The following is a 23586-nucleotide window of genomic DNA, read 5'->3' as shown; positions in this document are numbered from 1 at the left end:
CCCGGACCTCACAGAGAGCTGTTCACTAATAGGCTGAGAGCAGGTAGCTGTTTATGGAGTGCCTGCTGTTTACTGTCTGTGTGATGTCTGGGGCCCTCTCTGTCTCCAAACAAGGCATGGGATAGACGGAGAGGCACCCTGCAATGCCGCGTTTGTTTGGAAAGGGGGGGAAATTAGTGTTTGGAGATGGAATCCTGACCAAACAATTCCACCTGTCGCAGATCAGGTTGCAAGCAGCTCAGCAATGCAAGCTGAGTCTGTTACAGAGAGTGTTTAAAGTTGTCTGACCTTGTGGTTTGTGATCGAAGAGACTTCTAGTTTAGCCTTTTTGTGCATGTGGACGTTTGCATTCGGAAGAGGGCATTTGGGGTGATGACTGAGCCACCAGTCACCATCCTGGAATGAGGCAGACAGACACATGTATGAGACAAGTTGGAAATAATCTGCTGCTGAGGGTGTACATTTTTTCACCCTCCCTTGTTGCAGAAAAGAGGAAGAGGGACACTGATGGAGAAACGTGGCCTCTCAGTAAAACCCTTGCGGCTGTTTCCCAAGCAGCACTGTGTCACCAGAGCTGCCGAGGCTTGTTTCATGTGGAGAAGATCGCGTGTCCAGACAGGCCAGTTGATTGCCTGTTGTTATCTGTGAGGGGAGAGGGGGCTGTAACCTCTGTCAGGCCACCTGAAGATTTGGATTAGATTGGTCATTCTCTGCACCAGGCAGACAATGAGCTTTGTTAGACACAATGGGATCCCCCCACCCCACACACACACACACACACACACACAGAGAGCAATATAAGGGGAGACATTAATTTAAAAGGCAAATGTTTGAGCAACTGTATTGTGTTAAATGTGAGTCACCACTTCAACACAATATGTGTTTTAAGTATCAGGCAATATTTTGGCAAAAACTCAGACTGACAGCAGTGAAGTGGATTATTGTGGATGAGCGATTTAAGTCATTTGTGTTGACGTTTATATTCCTTCATTTCCTGTGAAAACTAGTGGAATCCATTGTAACTGACAGGACTAGGGGGTGAATATTGATCGATTTTGGGTGGTTTATCACTTTGTTGATTGTGTTCAAAATCAATGGTATTATTTAAAGAACATTAGGGACTAATTATTGCATACTTAAAGATATAATGTCAAAGATTTTTTGTCTATTAAGTGACTATCTATCGCCGAATGAGGTAACACAATGGTGATTGAGCCTATGGCCCACTGATGAAAGCCTTTACATTTGCAGTATTACAGACTGGGTGTCTGATGCAACTTTTGTGGAAAACATCACAAGCGGCGCCAAGTTAGTGACGCGTTTTCCATCAGCCAGCAGTGGTTGGTCTGCCAGAGAGGGTAGGCGGAGCTAAGCGGCTGCTTTTCCGGTCTCTGCAAGTGTTTCGAGTAAACAGTAATCTACTATGGCTGAACAAACAAAGAAAAGAGGTCCAGGTTTCTGATCAGTGACTGAAAGAAGGGAAGTCAAGAACCCTGTAAACTGCCAGACATGCGACTTTTTAATTCCAAATTGAGTTACAGTTTGTGCTAAATTGACTTAACATGATAGTATTTTTAACAGCTGTTGTCAGGAGATCAGGAGCGTCAAAAGGGGACCAGAAGCATGACCAACATAATTATCAGTTTCATGTGATGGATCCGCTGCAACATCCTAGATTAACTCCTGAAACAAAGTAATAAATCAGCAACTATTTTGATCATTGGTTAATCTTTTTAATAAATGTTGTTTCAAGTGCCTTTAATTATGATTATATGTGCCCTTTTTTGTTGCGGGGTTGTAGTCTCCAACTCTCACACTACTACTTCATTTTGAACTAATATTTTGCATAAAGGGAGGGAGGACTTGTTCTTGTAGAAAATAAACAAAGCAGACCGAGCGTGAAGTGTGGCTGGGACTCCAGCTCATCCCACCTCTGTAAAGAAAGACATGGCAGCCTTGAGCTGCGTTGGCGTTTGCAGGGGGTCCTCCTTTAAACAATATGGCCCGGCTCTGTGCCTCGGCGCTGTTATATCTACCAAAACAATAGCATGGCCCCTACAATTGGCTGCAAATTTCCAGTGCGCTTTTTGATGCCATTGTTGTGACAAAAGCACTCTGGGCTGATCTTCAGCAGCTTTCACTCAGCTGTCTCACGCTGCACTGAGCACAGATCCTCTCACACTATTCAAAGGGCAAACAATGGTGGTGATCAGTATGAGCTGTCACACGAAATTTGACCTTGTTTTGATAACTTTATACCCATTTGTGATTGTTGAATATGAATCTTTTGTTTGAATTTTTTTAATTCGGGTTTTTAGGGTGAAGAATTAACGATGATCTAAGGAGCCTAATTGCACACAGGCTATGCCGAGTCATTAACATGCTCATCGTGGTGTGAGCCATGTGCTGTACTTGTATTCAACAAAAAGGTTATTGACAATTTAAACCTCATGAAATAAGCTTTCTACTGTCTTTGAATAAAATGGTTTAATTGTAAAAAAAATATTGGCTAAGATCTGAATTTAAGTCCTTGCTTGAATTCAGTATGTTCGGATTTTTGTCATGATCCATTTATATACTCCCTCATAACAACAAAGAGCATGATTAGCCCAAAGTAGGCCTGCATTAGAGCTAAAGGCCAGGAAAACATTTCAAGTGTGTTTGACAGCTCTGCATAAAAAATGAAGTGTAACTGTTGCTAAATCTTGCTGCAGTTTATGCATGATAGCTTGTGTCAGCTCTGCTCTCATTAGGAAGGACGTGTTCTTTGTGCACTGAAGGTCGCTGTCACAGTGCATATCATTAATTGAACCTACCGGGTGCTATTTATTTGTTTTTGCTACTCCATTACAGCGTTATAACTCTGCACAGTGGAGCATCTTTGACAGCTGGCAGTCGGTGACAGTAAACAGAGGACACCGCCAATACCAATCCATTCAAAAGTGCCCTCGGCTTCGGTTCCAGTCCAGCAGATCAGCTCAGGACATCTCTCTGTCCTTGTTTTCACAACGTTGTAGCTATAGATATATTTCTTTTGACAATTTGGCCCCTTTCCTTTATCAGAACAACACATTAGTCTAATTAACTTCCTTTCTATTCAGAAGAAATTTCAGTTTATACTTACAGTAATGTAATAACTTTATTGTTTAATTCCTTGAATTGATTATGTGCATGGAGTATTTGAATGTAAAACGTCACTAGTAGTTAGACGACTTTATTACTTTTTACTGGTAACTGCTCCTTTAAGTGGCTTTGATCTAGAGAGAGAAGCCGGCAGTCAGGCGACAGAAGTAGAGTGGAGCCACACCGTTTTTTGACCTCTCTCTTTTTCCTTTTTTGGCCTGTGTTGGAAAACCTTTGAAATGGACATTTTAGTTGTTCCTGTTACTTATTTTATTTAAGTGAACAGTTTAACCTTTTACCGAGTGGTCCTGTGGATTTTTTGGTGTGGAATACAATCGAGGGAATTGTTAGAGTGTCGAGCTAGGGCTTCATTCAGTGGAAAGCTACAATACCCCTTTCCCACCAAAATTAAGCGCGTTAGCGCAGGTTTTTCAGAACCGGGAAGACCCGCTTATAAATGCCGATCATCTCTTTTCCCATTGCCAGTAGAGTATACTCCTTTGGGTCTCTTTTCTGCTGCGTCACCATCTGACATCACAAACGCGCTGGAAACAGGCTTAGTAAACAATAGTAGGCACAAAGAACTCATATTATACTCTGGTGGCTAGTGAATATGTTACGGTGGTTAGGTCTTTATTGTATCTATTACTTGTTTAGTCTGTTTAGCAAACTTGGCGCCAACAAATTTGGAACGATGTTTGAGCGCATCTCTGGTGGAGACGGGTGGAATTTGTAACTGTGTGCGTCATTGCATTGTGCCAGAAAGGGAGCGGAGATTAGCGTGTCGACCTGGGTTTTGCGTTCCCATCATTGCCGATCAGAGCCGAGGCGATAATTGTGCGATATTATATCTGAATGCCGATTGTAACCTTTCCCACTAAGCAAAAAAGCCGGGTTTTAGCGGGTGTAAGCAGGTTTTTTGACGAGTATGAAAGGGGCTATAGTTGTCCTAAGTGAAAATACTCAGATGCATGCCACATTTGGTCTGTCTCTCCTATGTTAAAGGGCAAACCGCACATGTCTTTGATAAGAAAATCTTCAAACACCACTGCGCTAACCAAAGTACCCTAATGACCACAACTGAGAGAGATGGTTAAAGGAAGAGAAGGGGGCTTAATGAAGGCCCATTGTAAGTGTCGGCAGGGAGGGGGACCTTCAAAGTGGGTTTTGCGGGGTCAGGGACTTCCTGCCTTGGGGCAGGAAAGCAGGTGAGTCCTCCTTCTCTACAGGACACTAATCCTGCGGATGGAAGCTTAGGACAGGGATTGGTTAGTCCCTGACCAGCATGGTGGGCCCTAATGATGCTTTTTTTTTTGTATTCAAAAAATGTATTTACATTTATTTTTGTTAGTTTCATTTTCCACCGAGATTCACTGTCAAATACTCGCTCGCCTAGAGTCTCTATTATTTATGTCTATTTCTCCTGCCGCTCTTTCAAATACATTCACAGATGGCCAGGGCTTATGTCTCAGTTGCGGATTAGGCTTCTTCTGCTATGTTTTACCACCAGCCAATTGAATTAGTGTGTGTGTGTGTGTGTGTGTGTGTGTGTGTGTGGTTTTGAATACAAGAAAAAGTCAAATGGGTAACACACACTCAGGCTCTCATTTTCACACCCGCTGTGATTCCTTTTAACGTTCCAATAAATTCTGTCTCTCATCTCACCCTGCTGCCTGGTGGTGTGGCCTTGATGAGAACCAGATGACTTTTCTGTTTCTAGCCGGTGTCCCAGCTTCTTCCACAGCAGTGAGTTACATATGAATTCACCTATTGTTGCCAACTTCCAGAGTCTCCACTGATAAGCCTTCATCAGTGCGGGAGACGGACAGATCTTCCCCTCCTGTTGTTTGGACAAGAATCACTCTGTGTCCAGTCTCATGTTCGGCTTTTAATTTGCCAAAAGAGCTTAATCGTCATTTAAAATGCTCTGCTTGAAATAAAGAATTGTGTCTGATAAATATGTTTAATTACCTTGTAAAAATCTTCACAAATCATCTCCCTCATTAAAAATTCCTGAAGCTGCATAGGCCCCACCCACTATGCAAATTTCCAACCGCCCCCTCTGTCGTGAAAACAAAACACGTCTCTGCCATCATTTAGCGGCAACTTGTTGAAACTTAACTAGCTTGAAATTTAGTAATTAGTAGTAGTGACGTTAACGTTAGTAGTCAGTAGTGAGTTGGCGGTGGTGGTTACAGCTGGCTCGCGCATCGTTGAAATGGTTGCCATAGGTTACACATAATGTCGTCATTAAATAGCGTCACCCCGTCCATTAACGGGATTGGCTCCTTAGGTTTGTGACGTCTCAAACCTGCCAATCTGAAAACGTGTTGTTCAGCCTGTCCTTGGTGCACTGCAGTTTAAAAGCAGACAGACCCAGCCATGGAGATGACTGCTCATGTTGTCCCTGATATGTCTTGTAGCGCATGAAGGACACCACATGGAGATGTTTACAAGGTTAAACACTTGATTTTCACTGGAGGGGGTCTTTAAGAAGAGGATTGGCGTTCAGGGAAACCCTTAATTGGATTTATTAATACAGATAAATGGTTTACTACCTTTAACTGCTCTGCCTGGCTCTAGGATGCTAGGCATGCCTTTCATAGCACTCCTGACAGAATGTGATATGGTTTGTAAAATAAGGGGAGGGATGTAATCTGAATGCATTTTGTACATTCTTTTCCTTCTCAAGTGTCATCTCTCCAACCTCAATGGTAACTGAAAGAAATGCAAGATCCTTCCTTCCTTTTTTTTTTGCTGCTCTGCTCACGCTGTCTGATGATTGGACTATTCTTGCACAATAGCTACCATGTGTGCTACTATACCAACCTCTTATATTGGTATGCATTTATAAATGGTATCATTTACAAGCCAGGACTCAAAGACAATGAGAAACAAAGAGGCTGTTGCTTAGATAAAATATGTGGCTTGTTAACAGTGTTTTTTTTTTCAAGTATAAGGTTGACACAGCCTCACTTGTAACCACAAAAGCACAAAAAGCATGCCATATTTTCTGTATTCATCACCGTCACCTGTCTGGGAATGTTATAAGCATGGCTGAGACAGAACAACCTGTTTACATAGATACAGCCTCTTCCGGTGTACATGGTGTCACTCTCTGCCTGAGGGTAGCAGAGCAGAAGTTTCGTCAGTAGTTTTATTCTGCAACCACTGAGTTAGTCACCGTCTCTCAACTGCAGCAATCTTCCACGAAACTGAACGTGTACTTTATTATTTGCCCGGAGGAGAATTAGATTAGACAAAAGATGACATCGAAGAGTCATAGTCTCAAAATGACGAGTATTTTCAGAGTAACGTGTGTGTCAAAGACAAAAAGAATGCCAAGAATTTAATATGACACTGGTTTACCTGTGACTCAAAATGTCCTGTGATGGGGGCGTCTTTGACTAGTAGATAAAAAATGTTGATTGCAAACTGTACATGGTAGGATTTCTGCTTTAATGAAGCCTTTCATACCTACATGACTAAGTGTGGCTGACCTGCGTGTGCCCTCTCTTTTTAATCCTCCAGAGAATCTAGAAGGTCTTCAGGAGGTGGTGCAGGAACGTTTGGCAGAGTTACTCCGCATCCTCAAGGCTGTCATCGGCAAACACCCAACACTTAACTCTGCGGACATCCTGGGAGCGGCCGGAACGGTCATTGCCAAAGTCAAAGGTCAGTAGTTGCTCACTAGCATGCATGGTTTCACACAGACATACAGGTAAACACACACAGGCGCCCGTGTGATGCTCGCATACCTTGGCGTGAAATCTTATTGTTGCATTACTGCTCGGGCTAAGGGTCTACGTCAGTCTTTCAAACCAGTGTGGGAAATGCCCTGCAGTAAGATTTCATAGCTCTCTGCTTGGTTAGCATTGGCTTGGAGATTTGTTTCTAAAAGGTCACAGTATGAGAAGTTATTATTCCTTCAGCAACAGATCCATTTCCCGTCTTCCTGTGAATACAAACAAAAGGAATCTCAACTCAGGAGTTCAATCTGCTCGAAATGTGATCTACTGCAATGGTATTTCTTCACTTGACTTGCACACAAGAATCTGCACCGTGGAGACTACATGGCTGTAATTTGCATTCCATATTTCAGCAACCGCGGAGGCCCCTTGGCAGGCTGCCTGTCAATCAGGCACATCCACGTTTCTTCCTTCTGTTCCCCGTGTTGTAGGGTGATTGTTTGCCTGACAACTCACCTGCCCTATCTCGATATCTGAGTTGTGACCGACTCCTAAAGAATGCGTGTCTGCGTCTGCCGTCCACTGAGTGGTGCTTGGAAAATGTTTAGAATGCAAAAAGGAAACAAAAGAGATCCAGTTTTAGATCAGCCAAAGAATCATTGGAATTGTTGAGACTTAAATGACAGAGCAGACCGTCATTTTAGTGACGGTATGAAAATAAGACAACATGAGTAATATCTGAAAGTTTATATCTTTTATCTACTCCATCCATTACACAGTAAAACACCTTTGATAAACTTAATTGGTTTCCTATGAATCCGGTGAGTGCAAAGAAATAAATTTTTTCTAGAAAACATAGGGCTGCTGCAATCCAAAATAGGGCTGTCGACAAATATTCAAAATTTTAATATATAACCGAATTGTAATAAAAAAACATTCGAGTATTAAAATTATATTCGATGTGAAAACAATCAGCTCTACTGTGGCTGTCTCGCGTGTTCTTTTATGTCCTCGTGCGCACTCTCTGGGTTACAGAGCATCTTTGAATGCATCACAATGTCACTTTATATGTTAATAACTAACTTAAGTCTGGCTGAAACGAGCTAATCCAACAACCGTGTGCTAATGAGGGCGGAGAATTCAAATCCAGAGAGAGAGAGAGAGACTCACCCCCAGCATGAAGGACTGGTAGGCCTAGGTAGGCTATGTTGAACAGGTTTATGTTTGAATATATGAACGCGCTGAATGTCTGTTCTACCTTTGCAAGGTGTGTTTTTTTAGGAGGAATAATGGAACACCATTTTTGGCTAATTTTGGCAGCACTAATCCAATACACTGAGTCAGTACTGGGGCTAATAGTGACCTTATAAAATGGATTAGGTATCTGCCATTAGGGTTGGGCAGAGGGAGAGTACAATTGATCAGAGCCAATGGTTGTCAGACATCGACCACAGAGCCGTCTATCATTATATTATAGTGACTTTGCAGCCCTCCCTACTTGACTATTGCTCCATTTTTATTCAGCTCAGCACCACAACATTGAGCTTAAAACAAAAACAAATGTGTAACAATATCATTTCCCATCACGAGGTATTACTGTGGAGATCGTTATTTGCTCATTTTGGAGACATATCTCAACCTTATCTGGCACGAAGTCTCTTTGTCAATGTCTCTAAACTATCTTTTTTCCACTGCCAGTTACCAGTAGATTAATCCCGGCGCTCAATTTCCTTACCATGTATTAACTCTTACACTTGCATTACATTGGTTCTGTTCAGTTAGGCGTACAGATATTACATATTTTTAATGAGAGGACTGGTGTCAGGTTATTGTTTAGTATGTGCAGATACCCTGAATTTAGGTTAAAGCATTGTGAGGGAAAAAGATGGACCAGTGCATCCCTGAAGTCAAACCAGCTTTCAGGAAAGATTACTGCCAGCATATGTACTACATTGTCAGCTAAATCATTGTAATGATGCTGCGGCTGTGCAGTATGGCGGTATACAGTATACAGTGTGCCATTGATTGTATACTATAAGAAAAGTCCTGTCAACAAGAGGTGTTACAATTTACAACACCTCTTATTGACAAGTGGAAACTTAAAAACATGCCTGTCCACAAGGGGGTGCCTTACATCAGCACGCATGGTGGCTGAACTGTCCCTGATGGCCAGTAGAAAGCACAATGCAGACACAGTGAGGGGAGCCCGCGGAGGACTGTGTGGGGGAGAGACTGACAGAGGAATGAATCAGCGAGACGTCAGAGATGAAGACTCAAAGGTTTGGATGATAACAGGCCTTGTGCGCCTCCGTGTCTTCAGAGTGCGCCGTCTCCTCACTCGCGTCGCTCTTTGATGCTTGCTCATGACACCTGGGGCATTTGGACAGCTGCCAGAGTTTACTGGGGGCTCTCCCTCCCTCCCTCCCTCCCTCTACAAACACATGGTTGCCTAACCAGTTTCAGATTCCATTTACATGTTATCCACTCAAACTATTCTTTTGTTTTCTCATCTGATACAGTATGCAGATTATAATACACCTGAAATGTCGACATGTTGAGCTCCACTCAGCTGTGTAATGCCACACAGAGATGAACATTGTTTTATTGCTCATATGTCCTCTCTGTTCCTGTGTCATCAAAGATATGATCTTCTCGCAGACTCTCATTGGCTCAAACCAGACCCAGACATGGTCTCTTTTCCTGGTCACATTTTGTTCATTTTCCCCTCCTCCTACCGAAAAACTGCAGGGCACTGCAATAAAAGTGTCAACATCCTAAACTTATTGAAATTCTTTCCCTGCTCTCTGTCCTCCTTTGTCTGGGGAAGATTCTGGCAGCCGAGTGTGTTTGTTTACTGCAATCAATCTCGCATGTCAGAGGCATTTTTCAGTCCCTACGTAGATAAACCTCTTGTAGATATATTCGATTATAAGAAAGCATGTTGTCTGTAATCATGCATACTCTTTTCTGCCGTAATAACCTACGATTATATTGTAAACTTTTAGAATAGCATGTAACACCATTGAAATCAAGTTATGTCAGGTTAAGAAGGAAAAATATGAGACGTTCTTAACTTACAATAAAGACATTTTTCAGAAGCTTCTAGTCCCGCTCAACCGTGAGAAACAATGGCCCTTGTACTTGAATGATGCAGTTTCCATATTTCAATCGTGACAAGGGGGGCAGAGCTCTGGAATCATTGTTATGAGACCCACAGGATGTCCTGAGGAAGAAGTCAGCGCAGAGTTGTACGCTAGCATTCAGGGCCAGGGAGGTGCACGGCAGGGAGGCTCGCACCGCTGCGTCTCCTCTCTTCTGGTGTCCTCGAGAGTCTCCCCTGGAACGTGGGGTTGCCTCCAAAAACCCAGGATGCCATGACCTGGGATCTTTGCTTCATCATAGGTTGGGAATTTACAATTACCCAACCACCTCTGACGTGGATTAAATTCGCTCTCATGAAGAGAAAATGGAAGCACAAAAGCTAGAAAGCAGCCTGGGAACTGGAACTGTACAGAGCTATTTCTCCTCTACACTGGTTTCACATTGTTGAGGTTTTCTCGTCCCCTTTACTAGACGTCAATGCTCGGTGACACAGAGAAAAGGTAAGTGTTGTCATGGTTATCTTTACATGTCACAGAACCCAAGCTGTGTGAGTGTTTCCTGTTGCGGGCAGACAGGAAGTACTCAGCTTAGTCGGATTTCACTGCCTGTGTCTTTGGTTCCTCTGATTGCTTTTCTGCAAAAGTCTTCTTGCTGAGTAAACCGTTTCCTGACGAGGACAGCTCTTTGCGCACGATTGCACAAGATTTGTCGAACCGCAATGGCCGTTACGGTTCTATGCATCTTTATCGTCTTGCCGTCAATAGATCTCAGAATGAATTAGTGGAAGATGGACTGCCTCTGGTGTGCATGATCGACATGGACGATGGCATATGGGATTATAACAACTCGGAACAAAGAATGGGAACATTTGTGATCGTTTCTGAATATTCTTTTAATATTAATTCTTGAGGATCCTTGAAGCTCTTCAGAAGAACTCGTTGTGACCTGGTAGGAAGACACGGACTGTACACATCGTTGCCTTTGACTGCTACTGCTTTAACAGTTGTGGTTTTTAAGCTGTTTTCACAGCCTCGTCTTTAAAAGTCTTGACCTGGTGTCAGGGCTTAGGGTGGTTGACTTTTTGTCTGTCATCGAGGAGAAAGTCAACACTTACCTGAAACAACTTTAGCACTTGTAGAGGTGATAAACCGCTCCCCACGAAAGCAAAACTGTGAACTGTGGTCTCTTTTACTTAAGATCACGGAAAGCTTTGTTGCTAATTCAATGCATTAAACCTAGATTTCATGTATTTGTTGTTTGTTTGATTTTTCATGCAACTATCGCTCCTGTCTTTATCATATCGGTGGTTCTTAACGCCCAGCCTCTAACAGGCCTAGCCATGTATACTGTGGCTTTCATGATTTAGATTTACAGAGGTTTGTTTGTAACGCTACTTTATTTTTTACACTGGATTTCTTGTGTTTTTTATCTCTCCCCACAGCTGTTAACTTCAAGGAAGTGGACCCAGAAAACACAAAAGCTATATTTGGCGAGATACACACATCCATTGACACTTTGGCATTCACATTCGGCAATGTGTGAGTACAATGTTTGTGAACCTTTTCAACGCGACTGGTTTTTTATTACTTTTTTGTGTAAGAGATAAGAAAGCGGGGCTGACTTCAGCCGATCTGTTATCAACCTTTCCTTCCCCTGTGTATCAGAGTTTACTCTGTTGGTCTGCTTTTGTTTCAAAGTGACATTTTTAAAGCTCCTGTGAGGAGTTTTTCGCTGGTTATGAAACAGGCTGAAATTAATTCTGATTACTCTATATGACCTACAAAAGCAAACCAGACCATCAGCGACAGGATTGATTATTTCTGTATAGTTATTTTTAATGCCTAAAACCACTAGGTGTCAGACTAGAGATTAACTGCATGCTGCCTTTGTTTACATTTTCCAGTGTGAGTGATACAGATGACTGTTAAAGAAAGCAGGATGAGATTTTACTGTTAAAAACCACTTAAGCATGTACGGGACAAAATCAGCAAAGAGATAAGAGGTACGGCTTTGTCCACAGGGGGCGCCAAAATCAACACAAACCGAAAGTTCCTCACAGAAGCTTTAAAGATATAATCTCATTTTGCGGCACCTGATGGCAATAAAAGGCAATTGTGGGCACATTCGTCCCAGGTAGACATCCACGGTTGCCTCCGGTTGTAACTCTTGATTTTCCTCGCTGACGGTCGCTTTCCTTTTTAGTTTGCCTTCATCTGAGCGTCGAATTTTTTTGTTTTTTGTGGATTTTCACTTATTTTTGAAGCTGTAGTCATCGATCTTTTCTTTGTTTGTTCAGCCATAGTGGATTACTGTTTACTCGCAACACTAGCGGAGAACAGAAAAGCAGCCACTCTGGCAGACCAACCACTGCCGGGTGATGGAAAACGCGTCACTAACTGGGCGCCGCTTGTGATTTTTTTCCACGAAAGTCGCCACAGACACCCAGTCTGCAATACTGAAAATGCAAAGGCTTTCATCAGTGGGCCATAGGCTCAATCACCATTGTGTTACCTCATTCAGAGATAGATAGTGACTTAACAGACATTTATTTACATGAAGATCTTTGAGATTATCACTTTATCACAGCCTTTTTAATGGAATAAATTTGGACCGTATTAAACTGCCCTTTCAACATACATCTCCACATTTGCCCCTCAGAGTTTCTGACTTCCTTATGGGAGATGTGGACAGCGGCTCAGGGTTGGGGGTCCCCCAGACCAGGAGAAGCAGGGTGAGTTCCACTTCCTTCTCTCATTGAATCTAAGCTTTGTTTTTAAACATGACAATTATCAAAAGCGTTCACTCAGAGCAGTCATTTTACCATGCCTCCTTTTAAAAAAAGCCTCAAAGACTTGCTTTCTGTTCTTAATCAGGGTGTTGGAAACCCTGCTGCTTCTGATGTGTAACTTTGATTGTATGTCTGCTTTTCCCTCCTTGTAATCTGAAATGTCTTTTTCACAGTCTTTTGACAACCTCTCTGTGGGTCCTGAGGCATATGTTTCAGAGAAAAGTGACCTTGTGGGTAAGTGTTATTAACATTCCCTCATTTACCTCTGAGCGCTGTGTGTGTCGAATGAATTAATCCTGAAATGTAATAGCTATTAATGGCCTCTTACAAAGCATTTAATGGTTGCCTTTTATCCCCTGGGCACCCCAGAGTTGTGTCAGCTCGTGAGTTAGCTGAGTGATTTAGGCTTTGGACTCTTGAATGCCTGAGGTAGACCCGCCTAAACCTCTGCTTCCACCCCTGTTATTTCTTGCTGCTTTTTTCATGCTAGCTGCTCGTTTCCCTCTTCTCCGTCCACATATCTGACATTCCTCGCCTGTTTGGGAGTAGTTCCGTGTGCGATGGGAAACACATGCGGTTTTAGTTAAATCAGAAGGCGGATTGCTGGGAGAGGTAGACTACAGTGTAACCAGTGAGAGTAAATAATACTGTTGGGCTATTTTAAAAGATGCCAAGCACTTTCATATCCTCCCACACCGTCCACTTTAACCTTTAATGCTTTTTTTTTTCATTTACCTCCCACACACGTCTGCTGGGATAGTAGCACCGAGACACCTCCATCCAACACCTGGCGATTTTGTTGAAACCACATGTTGTGATTCACACACTGTTCCTTTTGCTGACCCTCCAGGCCCAGAGGTGCCGCTGTCACGGGAGGAAGAAGTCGACTTGACCCTGCTGAAGAATGACGGTGGGGTGGAGTCTGCTCTCCTCTACGCTAAGGCCTGGTCCAAGTACATTAAAGATCTCCTGGTGTGGATGGAGAAACGACTGGCTATGGGTGAGGCATTAGGACTGTTGTGACAGTCGGGTGCAAACAGTGGGCCGCTATTAGGACAGTGTATTAGATATTATGTCAAAGGATTTTAGTTAAAAAAAAAAGTACAGCATCTTACAGTTGCAGTCCAGTTGATACAAGAAAAACAGAGTTATCCGTTAGTTGTAGATGACACAGGGCTGATGCAGGATTGTGCAAATAGACCACTGAGTCATTATTAGCCTTTTGAATGTTAATTGATGTCAGAGTTCAGAAGTGGCAGAGCAGTTTGTGGGCACTTTACAACCATTTAGTCACGGCATTATGGTCTTCAGGATGAAAGTGCTTTACTGCTTTATTATCAACGGCAAACAGCTGGTTTCTACACAGCATTCAGGAGTTGTCAAAATAATTGCAGCAAATCTGTCTTAATGTGAATTTGCTTTGCTTCCATTATGTATATGCATATATCGTAAAGTTAATGTATTCTTATGTGTCAGCTAACTTTTTTGCTAAACGGGCACCGGGGATGAATTATGTCAGGCTGCCCCCTGAAAGTCGCTGTTAATTAACTGAAGGGAGATCACAGATCTGTGTGCGTTTTTCATGCTCTGTACCTGGCTCAATAACGTTGCGATCTGTCCGTATTTCCGTCACTATGAAGTATAAAGTACGTCTCACCATGCTGTGAATGACACGAGCAGGAGCTGTAACCTGTGATCAGTTCATCATAGTTTATGATAACGCAGCGCTGGGAGGACAGACGTTTAAACGTGGATCTGTGTTAGTCACTGTCACTGTTAACAGAGACTCCAGTCTGCTGTGTAGTTAATATATTTCACACAGAAGTTTTAAGGAGCATCAGGCTTCACGATCAAACTTAGTTTTATATCACGTCATCACTTCAGTCTGCAATCACCCGCTCCCTATCTCCCCCTCTCAGAGCTGTCTGCATCACAGTTTTTTTATGATGTTTTTTAAGGTCTAATGAAGGTGAATGAGGCTCCATTGTATATTCACAGCCTAAGGTTCTAATATATTTAATATGAAAAAAAAAAGAAATCAGTGAAAGGTCAAATCTTCATATTGAACGGCCAGATCCGATTCGACTCAAAGAATCCTGATTCGGGTACAGCCCTAGAATTATGAAAGACTGTAGTATTGATAAACTCAGATGTTATCGGTACTGCTTTCAGTACGGGAGAAATGAAGAAAAAATATTATTGCTACAAAAACCTTATCTTGCATAGTTAATCTCAGCAACTGTTTCTAATTTGCAATACGATTCGTCTATGACGCATATTCCCAATCCAGAAGAGAGATCTCTCTCGCGGAGCCTGTGTGCGAGGGGCGGGGGCAGCTCTCTCTCACACACGCTACGGCACACACAATCCTGCTCGTGACGATAGCGGAGAGAACTAAACGTTCAAGAGTGTGGTAATACTTCTCACTGGACGCTTTTTATATTCCCATCATCATAACATTGGAGTCTATAATAGTGATCTGTTCTAAACATTGCTGTTTCTTTCACTGAGAATAATTGTTTATTTTACATTTCAGAAAATAAAGCAATCTTAATTATCTTAAAAAATAACAAAAATAACCGATAAGAATACTGTTAAAGTACCGGATCATTAAGCTGTATCAATAAGAGTAGTAATACCGTTAAAATCCTAACAATACCCATCCCTAGCTACATACGGATCCAATAGGAGCTGCTGCTATGTATTTATTCAGAATCTGTATTTATTGTTCACATGAAGCAGAAATCATTCACCTGTTTGCCTCACTGTTTGTTTCCATAGTAACATCTTCCTAGCACTTGTTATTTTTTTAGGGTGAGGTAGACATGCATGCAATATGCTGTTATAATCTAATAACCAGAATGAGTTCCAACCTTTGTCAAACTGTTTGTCTTTCAGATATCGAGTATGCCAAAAACTACACCAAATTGGCCGAGTCTGCAAAGACACTGGCCGGTCAACAGGTAACAGAAGCACTTCTTATATGAGCACTGTAGTTTTGAATTGTTACCTCATGTCCTTATGAATATTTGTATGAAGTTGACATTCAGATTTTATACTCTTTATTTCATTTTTCTACAGGACTACATGCCATTCAGTGATATCTACATCTCCAACTTCAAGAGCGACATTGAATACTCACAGCTGCTGATTCAAACTGCAATGGCCCTTCAAACAAACAAATTCATACAGGTAAGAGGGAAACAGGAAGTAGACGGTAGCGTACATCAAGCACTCGTGACTCTGTTACATTATACAATTATAAACCGGTTGGGTTCATCTAAAACCTTCTGTTGGATTAATTTCAGCATTTCACACACGATGACGATATGTCTAATGAAGCTGAGGCATCTTTTTTATGCTTTAACAAAGATGCACATACAGAGTGCACAAATATGAAAAAGGCTTATTGTAAAGGAAAATTACCTGTCCCTCCTTTGCACTCTTAAGGTACATTTAAGTGCAATGTAGCCAGTTTTAACTCTATTGAGCATTCCTTTTGTTTGTGTCTTGTGATAAGAGGCTCCTTTGAGTCTCGTTCTTTCCTTTAAGAATTCTGCACACTACCAATTCTTCAGAAATTTGAGTAAAAAAAACGTTAGAGAAGAAATTCTTCAGAAAAAGGATTTTGGCAAATGTTCACCTGAGTGTAATTTTCTTCTTTCAGCCTCTTCTGGCTCGTAAGAATGAACTGGATAAGCTGAGGAAAGACCTCAAGGAGCAGTGGCAGAGGGAGCAAAAGAAAATGGTATGTAATGAGACCTTGTTTAGGTACACGCTAATAAATACACACTTTTAGCTTTATAGCAATGCTCAATTTTAACATTGTAGCAAAGACAGTATTCGATAATATATGCTATAATGTTGTCATGGCACAAGATTCTGCATGTTTTTTATTTCATTGGATAATTTCAGTGCTTCTCAATACTCTGGCAGTTTTAGTGTGTCACTTGACATAATCAACCATTAAAGTGTGTCTAATTATATATGCTATAACTGCTTCACACCTTTTTTTAATCTTATCGGTGTCTGCGGTTGATTTGTGCGGTTTTGGCAGCAAGAAGCAGATACAACGTTGCGTAAGGCACGAGCGCTGAAGGCCCAGAGGAGAGAGGAGTATCAGAGAGCCCAGTCGTCTACCAACCGCTCCCTGGATGAGCAGTCTAATGCTGGGAACAAACAGCTGGAGAAGAAGAGGAAGCTGGAGGAGGAGGCTATGCAGAAGGTGAGAAGGGGAGAACAGACAGGGGGGAAATAATAAGAATGATAGATATATTATATTGACATGTCCTGGTATGACTGTTGGTAAAGTCATTTTACTTAGCCGTTTAGCATTTCTTCCACATCCTCACACTGTTGTCTGTATCCGTTGTTTCCGTCAGGCGGAGGAGGCCCAGGATCAATACACGAGCTGTATGGCTGACGCAGGCGTCAGGAGGATGGATCTGGCCAACGCCAAGAGCACCATCCTAACGCAGATCCGAGAGATGGTGTTCCAGTGTGACCTCACGCTCAAAGCTGTGAGTGGACTACAGTTATATTTTGAGTCCGCTCACAAACCAATAAACTGAGAGGAAACTTGATCGTCTGCTAACACTTACTTCTTGTTGTACACGAGTTACTAGCTTCATAGCTGTTTTGTCTTTCTGCAGGTGACAGTGAACTGGCTTCAGATGCAGCAGGCGCAGACTGTGTCACTCCCTGCCCAGCACCAGGCCCTGAGTGAGAGTGCCAAGTTATATGAACCGGGGGAATGTTATGCTGAGTTTGTCCGGAACCTGGCCAAAAATTTGCCTAAAGAGCGTCTGCACTCTGACTCCATCTCCTTTGACAATACCAGGTACTTAGGACTGTGGATGCACACAAAGGCCTTGTTTAGACCTGGTATGAACATATGTATTCGGTGATTGGATCACAAATGGAGAGCCTTAAGTACAGGTGTAAACGCACCCAAGATGCATTGAGGATGTATAGAAATCAGGTGGCTCCGACCACATTTGCACCTGCTATTTGGTTTTAATATTCCTCAGGTCATTCGGACCGTGCAAATGCATTAGAATGACGTGCAGGAAAATATGGGACAAATCACGCCTCGTATCGATTCAGTGAGGGAAAGTGCCTGGATGTGGGCCAGAGATGTGACCCACTAGCGGTTCAATATAGATTATAATAATGCAGGGCAGGGAGGATTCAGCTGGCCATTATGTGGCTCTATCTATCATTCTCTTTGTCATGCAGATCTATTTGTTTGTTCTGTTTGTCAGCCACTGCTGACAGAGACTCCAGAATGCAGTCAAGTTCATACACTCTACTGATAATCCACAGAAGTGTAGAGTAACATTAGGCTTAATGATCTTTATATCACGGCGACACTTCAGTCCATAATCACACACTCCCTCTCCCTCAATCTCTCTCTCTGAATGAAAACAATGAATGTGTTAATTGCATATAGAGTGAGGAAATGATGTGATCACAAATGGTCGCAGGAGGCGCGTTCTAATACACGTTTGAACTGCCGCACTTTGTGCTCTCCACTTTTGATCAGATCACCCAGGTACATGTTATTAGCAGCGTAAACAGGGCCTCAAATCCTGCAAACGGTCTCTGTCACACACAGCAACATGGAAATGTTGGCTTTATTAATGTGGTAATCGCGAAGATCTCAGTTTCGTTCTCTCTGGCGGAACCTTTGGCGATAAACGGTAATTGTGGGAGCAAACTTCCCAGATATCCAGACAGTGTTGCATGTGTGACGATCACGTGATGTCTAATGTGGTGATTATCACTTTAATTTCTGATAAAAGACATCAGCACTTCCCAAGGCACTCCTGGTTTATTATAGATTAAACCAGTCGTCACGAGGAATAAATGCTGCACTTGCACACATAATTAAGACCAGCTTTGGTTTCTTGGTTTAAACTTCCTTTTCAGAGAGTTTCAAAATGTCTTATAGTGACTCCCGCCTGTGTAGAAGTCGTTCATCACTTTGTTCTTCTTTCAGCAAAAGGTTACTGTGAGTCAGAGTGGGAGGAAGCACGAGAGAGAGGGAGAGAATCTAGGAGAGACAGAATGCATGTTGAATTTGTTGCCCTTCCTCAGGAAATATCTGTTGCGCAGGCTGAGTGCAGCAGGGGAGATTGTGAGCGTGAGAGTGTGGCTAAGAGCTTTCCCAAAGTCTCTTCTTAGGTTGTCAAAGCAGTGTCACATTCCGCTTCCCACACGTACATACTCACTACCACTCAGATCATAATGAGAAATGCCTCCTATAAATAAGTTTAGATTTATGATGCTGTTCTTTAGGCTCAATAAGGTTAATTAAAGATTACAGGCGATGACTTTGATTCTAAATGCTTTTATAGATTTCGTGCTTGAGGTTAGTTTATACTTCCGTGTTTGTGAAGCCACAGACGTGTTAAACGTGTCACTTTATGTTGTAGCGGTCTGCTGGCTTGGCCTATTTCAGTTTCTGCTCCTAATCCTCTCTTTCAGTCTTAGTAAAGCCTATAGGACTTCTGAAAATTCTTGGAGATTAGCCTGTTATAGACAGAAACATGTGCCCTAATACAAAGCTAAGTATAGCAGAGATCCTTCAACTTACAGGTGTGTGTGTGTGTGTGTGTGTGTGTAGTGAAGAGGTGATAAAACACAGCGGGGCCCTCTCAATAATGTAGTTATCAGTTACACATTTGGCTTAACAGATTGAGATGTGTCATGCTCACTTATTCATAACAGTCTGCTCCAAGTCGTTACAAATGCAGAGAGTCTTTGTGGTGGGTGAAAGCAAAACAGATTACATGCCAGAAAAATGAAAGCCAAAAATCACATTGCCCGGGCAGAAATGGTTGAGTCACTGCTGTTGATCAACAATCTTGTCAAATCCCCGCGGATACACACTGTGTAATACAATAACACTGAGCTTTCTGACAGTAGAAATGCTGACTTTATTTCCCCAGGTTTGTGTTCAACAAAAGGTCAGTGGGCAGCACTCATTCCTCCCACGGCAACCTGTCGCAGGCATCCATCACCTCCTGTGACGTGCTGAGCGGAGACGAAGTGGACAGTCCCCTGCACCGGGCTGCAAAGATGAGCGAGAGGAGGTCCAACAGCAGCACAGACATACAAGGTGCTTACTTAGACGTAAAGCGTACTGAAGTGAAATCAGAGGGATTATAATAAGCCTAACAAGGATGGTGTTTGTGTTTATAAGCTCTTAGCCAAGGCAAGGCAAGTTTATTAATAGAGAACAGCTCGTACATAAAGCAATTCAAAGTGCTTTACACAGTTATAAACATTAAAAGAAATGTGACACAAAGCAAAAAATAGATACAAAAAAGCTAAATATATTAAGACATAAGTTCCGGTCCAGTCAGAACTACAACAGTATATTCTTACTACCCCAAGGACGCTTTCTAATACGTTTTCTCAGAACATTTTCTCCCGTAAGGGGTCCAAACCCCTCAAAGTTGTTACAATCACACACATTTTAAAAAGCAAAAAATAGTTTGTTGTTTGATCTGCCTTTTTCTCTGTAAATCGCTGAATGCAAACAAATCTTTTGCTCTTTAATTATAACTTGTTAACTAGTTTTTAGAATTCCCAGAATCCTCTTGGGTCCCAGACTCCTACTCCTACAATATTCAACCTTCCCCTTTGTTATAAAATTGTATAGAAGTAATTAAATATTGATTAAGCTAAAAGAATTAAGTAATACATTAAAATATAAAATAAATAAATATCAATTAAATAAAAAGAATTAAGTTAAATCAGATAAGAAGTTATAATAAAAGCGTTTTTAAGACCAGTTTTAAAAGAGAGAGCTGAGAGAGCCTCAGGTACTGCGGTAGTTTAAGAACCCTTAGAATACTAGCAGACTTTGAAAAGATTACATTTAATGATTGAGAATGTAAATATTTCTATGTATATCATCTGTCAGACATAGATACAACTATCACTGTAGCAGATATGGGTGATACATGAAGAATAATACACAGAGCAATTGTTGCTGGAGGTGGTAAAGCTGAAGCTGGCAGGCTCTCTGTGGGTCAGATCAGCCAGCTGTCTTTACACGAGCCTTTCAGGAACTTGCCCTGAGTCCTGAGCTGTGGACTTTTTTTCAGAACTAAAAGCAAAACAGTTTGAGTTGCCTGTTACTTACTTTTCACAAGCCTGGAATATCTGTGTGACGCTTGTATCTGAAAATAACTGAAACTGACTAAATGGGAAGTTGTCACTGAGGTGTAATTTTTGGTGTTATCCCGTGTGTGACTGGGTATCTGTGTGTTTTCTTTTAGCGCTGAGAAGTCAGGCCACGCTGAGAGCCTGGGCCTCCAGTAGTCAGGGCAGCCAGGGCGGGATGTGTAGTGACTCTGAGAGTGCAGGAGGCAGCAGTGAGTCAAGGTCCATGGACTCCCCCACTGCCAGTCCAGGTAAGAGGATTTTTTAAATGTATGAACGGTCTTAATTCACTCATGTAAATAATGAAAGAATTCATTGGACAGGAGCAGGAAACATTTGTGCAAATAATCATAAAGTCACGTCACGTAGAAGATGAAAAACCTGTTTTGAGTGAGCTGACAAAGATAAGAACAGAAATGAGAAAATAGCTTACAGATGATGAAGGCGCTCATGATGTTTTTCTTTTTAATAGAATCTTTTTCTTGTAACTTCCTCATTGTACACCAGACCCACGCACTACTCATTTCTGATTGCACTTCCCTCTCCAGCTGAAACTACTTACCACACTGTGCAAAGCCATGAAATAGTCGACACTTTCTAGCTTATCCGTCTCTGCGATATTGTCCTTGAGACAAAAGTGGATTTTATTTAAAGTGTACAATTGGAAAAAAGTCTCAGAACATTATGTTCAATTTCATGACGACTATACATACGTGTGCGCAGGTGACTTCAAACGACGGCTGCCAAGGACTCCCTCCACTGGGACCATGTCTTCGGCCGATGACCTGGATGAGAGAGAGCCTCCGTCGCCCTCAGACAACGGTATGGCCTGTGTTTATATCTGAGTGTGTGTGATGTCTTTATATGTGTCCTCAGGCAGATTCCTGCTAATGTGTATACCCATTTTGGGCCTGCAGTTACAGAGCCAGTTAGTATGTCTGTTTAAATGACAGCAAAGTTAATGTAGAGAGAGAGAAACACAAAGTGTAGTGATTTTTTATGAGCCTGATTCAGTGGAGGATTTCGCTTTCATCAAATGTTTTTACAGTTGAGGGAGCTTCACAGATTGGGGTCAAGTTAGTGTTGGCGTACGGCCTCAGCTTACACTTCCTGTATCTCTACGGAGCTCTCCCGGTCATGGGAAACGTGTTTGTTTTCCTGTTGTGAGCAGATCTTCCTCTATTTGACCTAATTTTTAAAATAGTTGTGAATTGACATGTAAAAAGGTGTGATCAGGGAATAAATGTATGCTTACATGTGTTGAATAACAGCTCCTGTATTTCTGCAGCACCATATGACCATTATGACTTACTTATATACACAAACTGATGTTGTTTTGTCATCAGGTCATTATAAACAACCAGAAAAGGAAATACACAAAACAACTTGACATCAACAAAGTCTTTGTCATCTCTCACAATGGTTCAGTGTTTGCCGCCCTGCTTTCAGGAAGTCACCTGTCCACTAAGTTCCCTAACGAGCGGCTCTGTTTTTTCAGGTCTGGCAGAGATGGTGACGGAGACAGCCAGTTCTCCCGGTCCCTTCCGAAACGCTCAGATGTCCAAAGCTGCTCAAACCCACAAGCTGAGAAAACTACGAGCTCCGTCGAAGTGCAGAGAGTGTGACAGCCTGGTGGTTTTCCATGGAGCTGAGTGTGAGGAGGTACAGTGCATATACACTTTCATCAGCTGTAGAGATGATACTGGTGTTGTGTGTTAAGGTACTAGCTTGACTTGTTCAAGAAGAAAAATGTTTTGCTAACAAAAAGAGACAAAAAACATACTAAATCAGTTGTTTTATTTGTTCAGAATCAGTCGTCCACTACAAATTTCATGTCTTTATTTAACTGTCTCCTGTCTCCTTTCCTTTGCTAGTGCTCACTGGCCTGCCATAAGAAGTGTCTGGAAACTCTTGCCATCCAGTGCGGCCATAAAAAGCTGCAGGGCCGACTACACCTGTTTGGCATCGACTTTGCTCAAGCAGCAAAGAACAGCCCAGATGGTATCCCTTTCATCATCAAGAAGTGCACGTCTGAGATCGAGAGTCGAGCCCTCAACATAAAGGTTAACCTTCCGTTTATCATTTTCACATGATATCTTAGATTACAGTGCGAGAAGAGTTATGTCTTTGATATGTCATGACTATCTGTTACGGTACACAGTATCAACCTGTTCCTGTTTTATCCTCACAGGGGATTTATCGTGTGAATGGTGCCAAATCCCGCGTGGAGAAGCTCTGTCAGGCCTTTGAAAACGGGAAGGACTTGGTCGAGTTGTCTGACCTTTCACCTCATGACATCAGCAATGTCCTCAAACTGTACCTAAGACAGGTGGGTCAGAAATTCTTACTAAAGTGTTAAAATGTTTTTTTCGTCCATATAATATTCCCCTTCATGCGTAAGGGCTCCAGACCGTCTCCACACATGTATGCTTGTGTGCTGGGGTTGAGCCTGGCGCAGCCCCGGACTGATTGATCTCCCGATTATAATAATAATGACAATCAATTATTAGCAGACATCTATATTTTTTGATCACACAAAAGGTGGACTTGTCATCATGATCAGAGGAAACTCAGAGCGTGACAGCCCTTATAACAGTGCACCACGGTTACCACCATCTCTCTGCAGACAGTAATAGTTTCTCTTTAACTGTGCAGTGCTGTGAGCGCTGCCGTTTGTGAATTAGGTGCTTTTTGCTACGAGGCTCATTT

The 23586-nt window shown here is 42.2% G+C and overlaps 1 protein-coding gene across 2 annotated transcripts in view; it reads left to right on the top strand.

The window, feature by feature from the left end:
• Positions 1-23586, top strand: part of LOC138611733 (rho GTPase-activating protein 29-like) — a 37282-nt gene that overhangs the window by 9085 nt on the left and 4611 nt on the right. Inside the window, exons 3-19 of one of the 2 annotated variants that reach the window (XM_069684951.1) lie at positions 6655-6798; positions 11356-11452; positions 12573-12645; positions 12876-12936; positions 13553-13702; positions 15601-15665; positions 15784-15894; positions 16370-16450; positions 16760-16927; positions 17085-17222; positions 17355-17542; positions 19656-19825; positions 20994-21128; positions 21601-21699; positions 22376-22539; positions 22752-22940; positions 23069-23206. In XM_069684951.1, the coding sequence (XP_069541052.1) occupies positions 6655-6798; positions 11356-11452; positions 12573-12645; positions 12876-12936; positions 13553-13702; positions 15601-15665; positions 15784-15894; positions 16370-16450; positions 16760-16927; positions 17085-17222; positions 17355-17542; positions 19656-19825; positions 20994-21128; positions 21601-21699; positions 22376-22539; positions 22752-22940; positions 23069-23206 (2171 nt within the window). Of the gene's footprint in view, positions 1-6654; positions 6799-10362; positions 10415-11355; positions 11453-12572; positions 12646-12875; positions 12937-13552; positions 13703-15600; positions 15666-15783; positions 15895-16369; positions 16451-16759; positions 16928-17084; positions 17223-17354; positions 17543-19655; positions 19826-20993; positions 21129-21600; positions 21700-22375; positions 22540-22751; positions 22941-23068; positions 23207-23586 lie in introns of those variants that run through there. The other variant, XM_069684952.1, reaches the window with a different exon arrangement.

The sequence above is a fragment of the Semicossyphus pulcher genome, unplaced genomic scaffold (genome assembly GCF_022749685.1).
Source record: "Semicossyphus pulcher isolate SPU_LCO1_2020_fin unplaced genomic scaffold, fSemPul1.0.p SCAF_7, whole genome shotgun sequence".
NCBI classification, from domain to species: Eukaryota; Metazoa; Chordata; class Actinopteri; order Labriformes; family Labridae; genus Semicossyphus; species Semicossyphus pulcher.
Note: the sequence above shows the minus strand (reverse complement) of the source record. Positions and strands in the feature narration are given on the sequence as shown.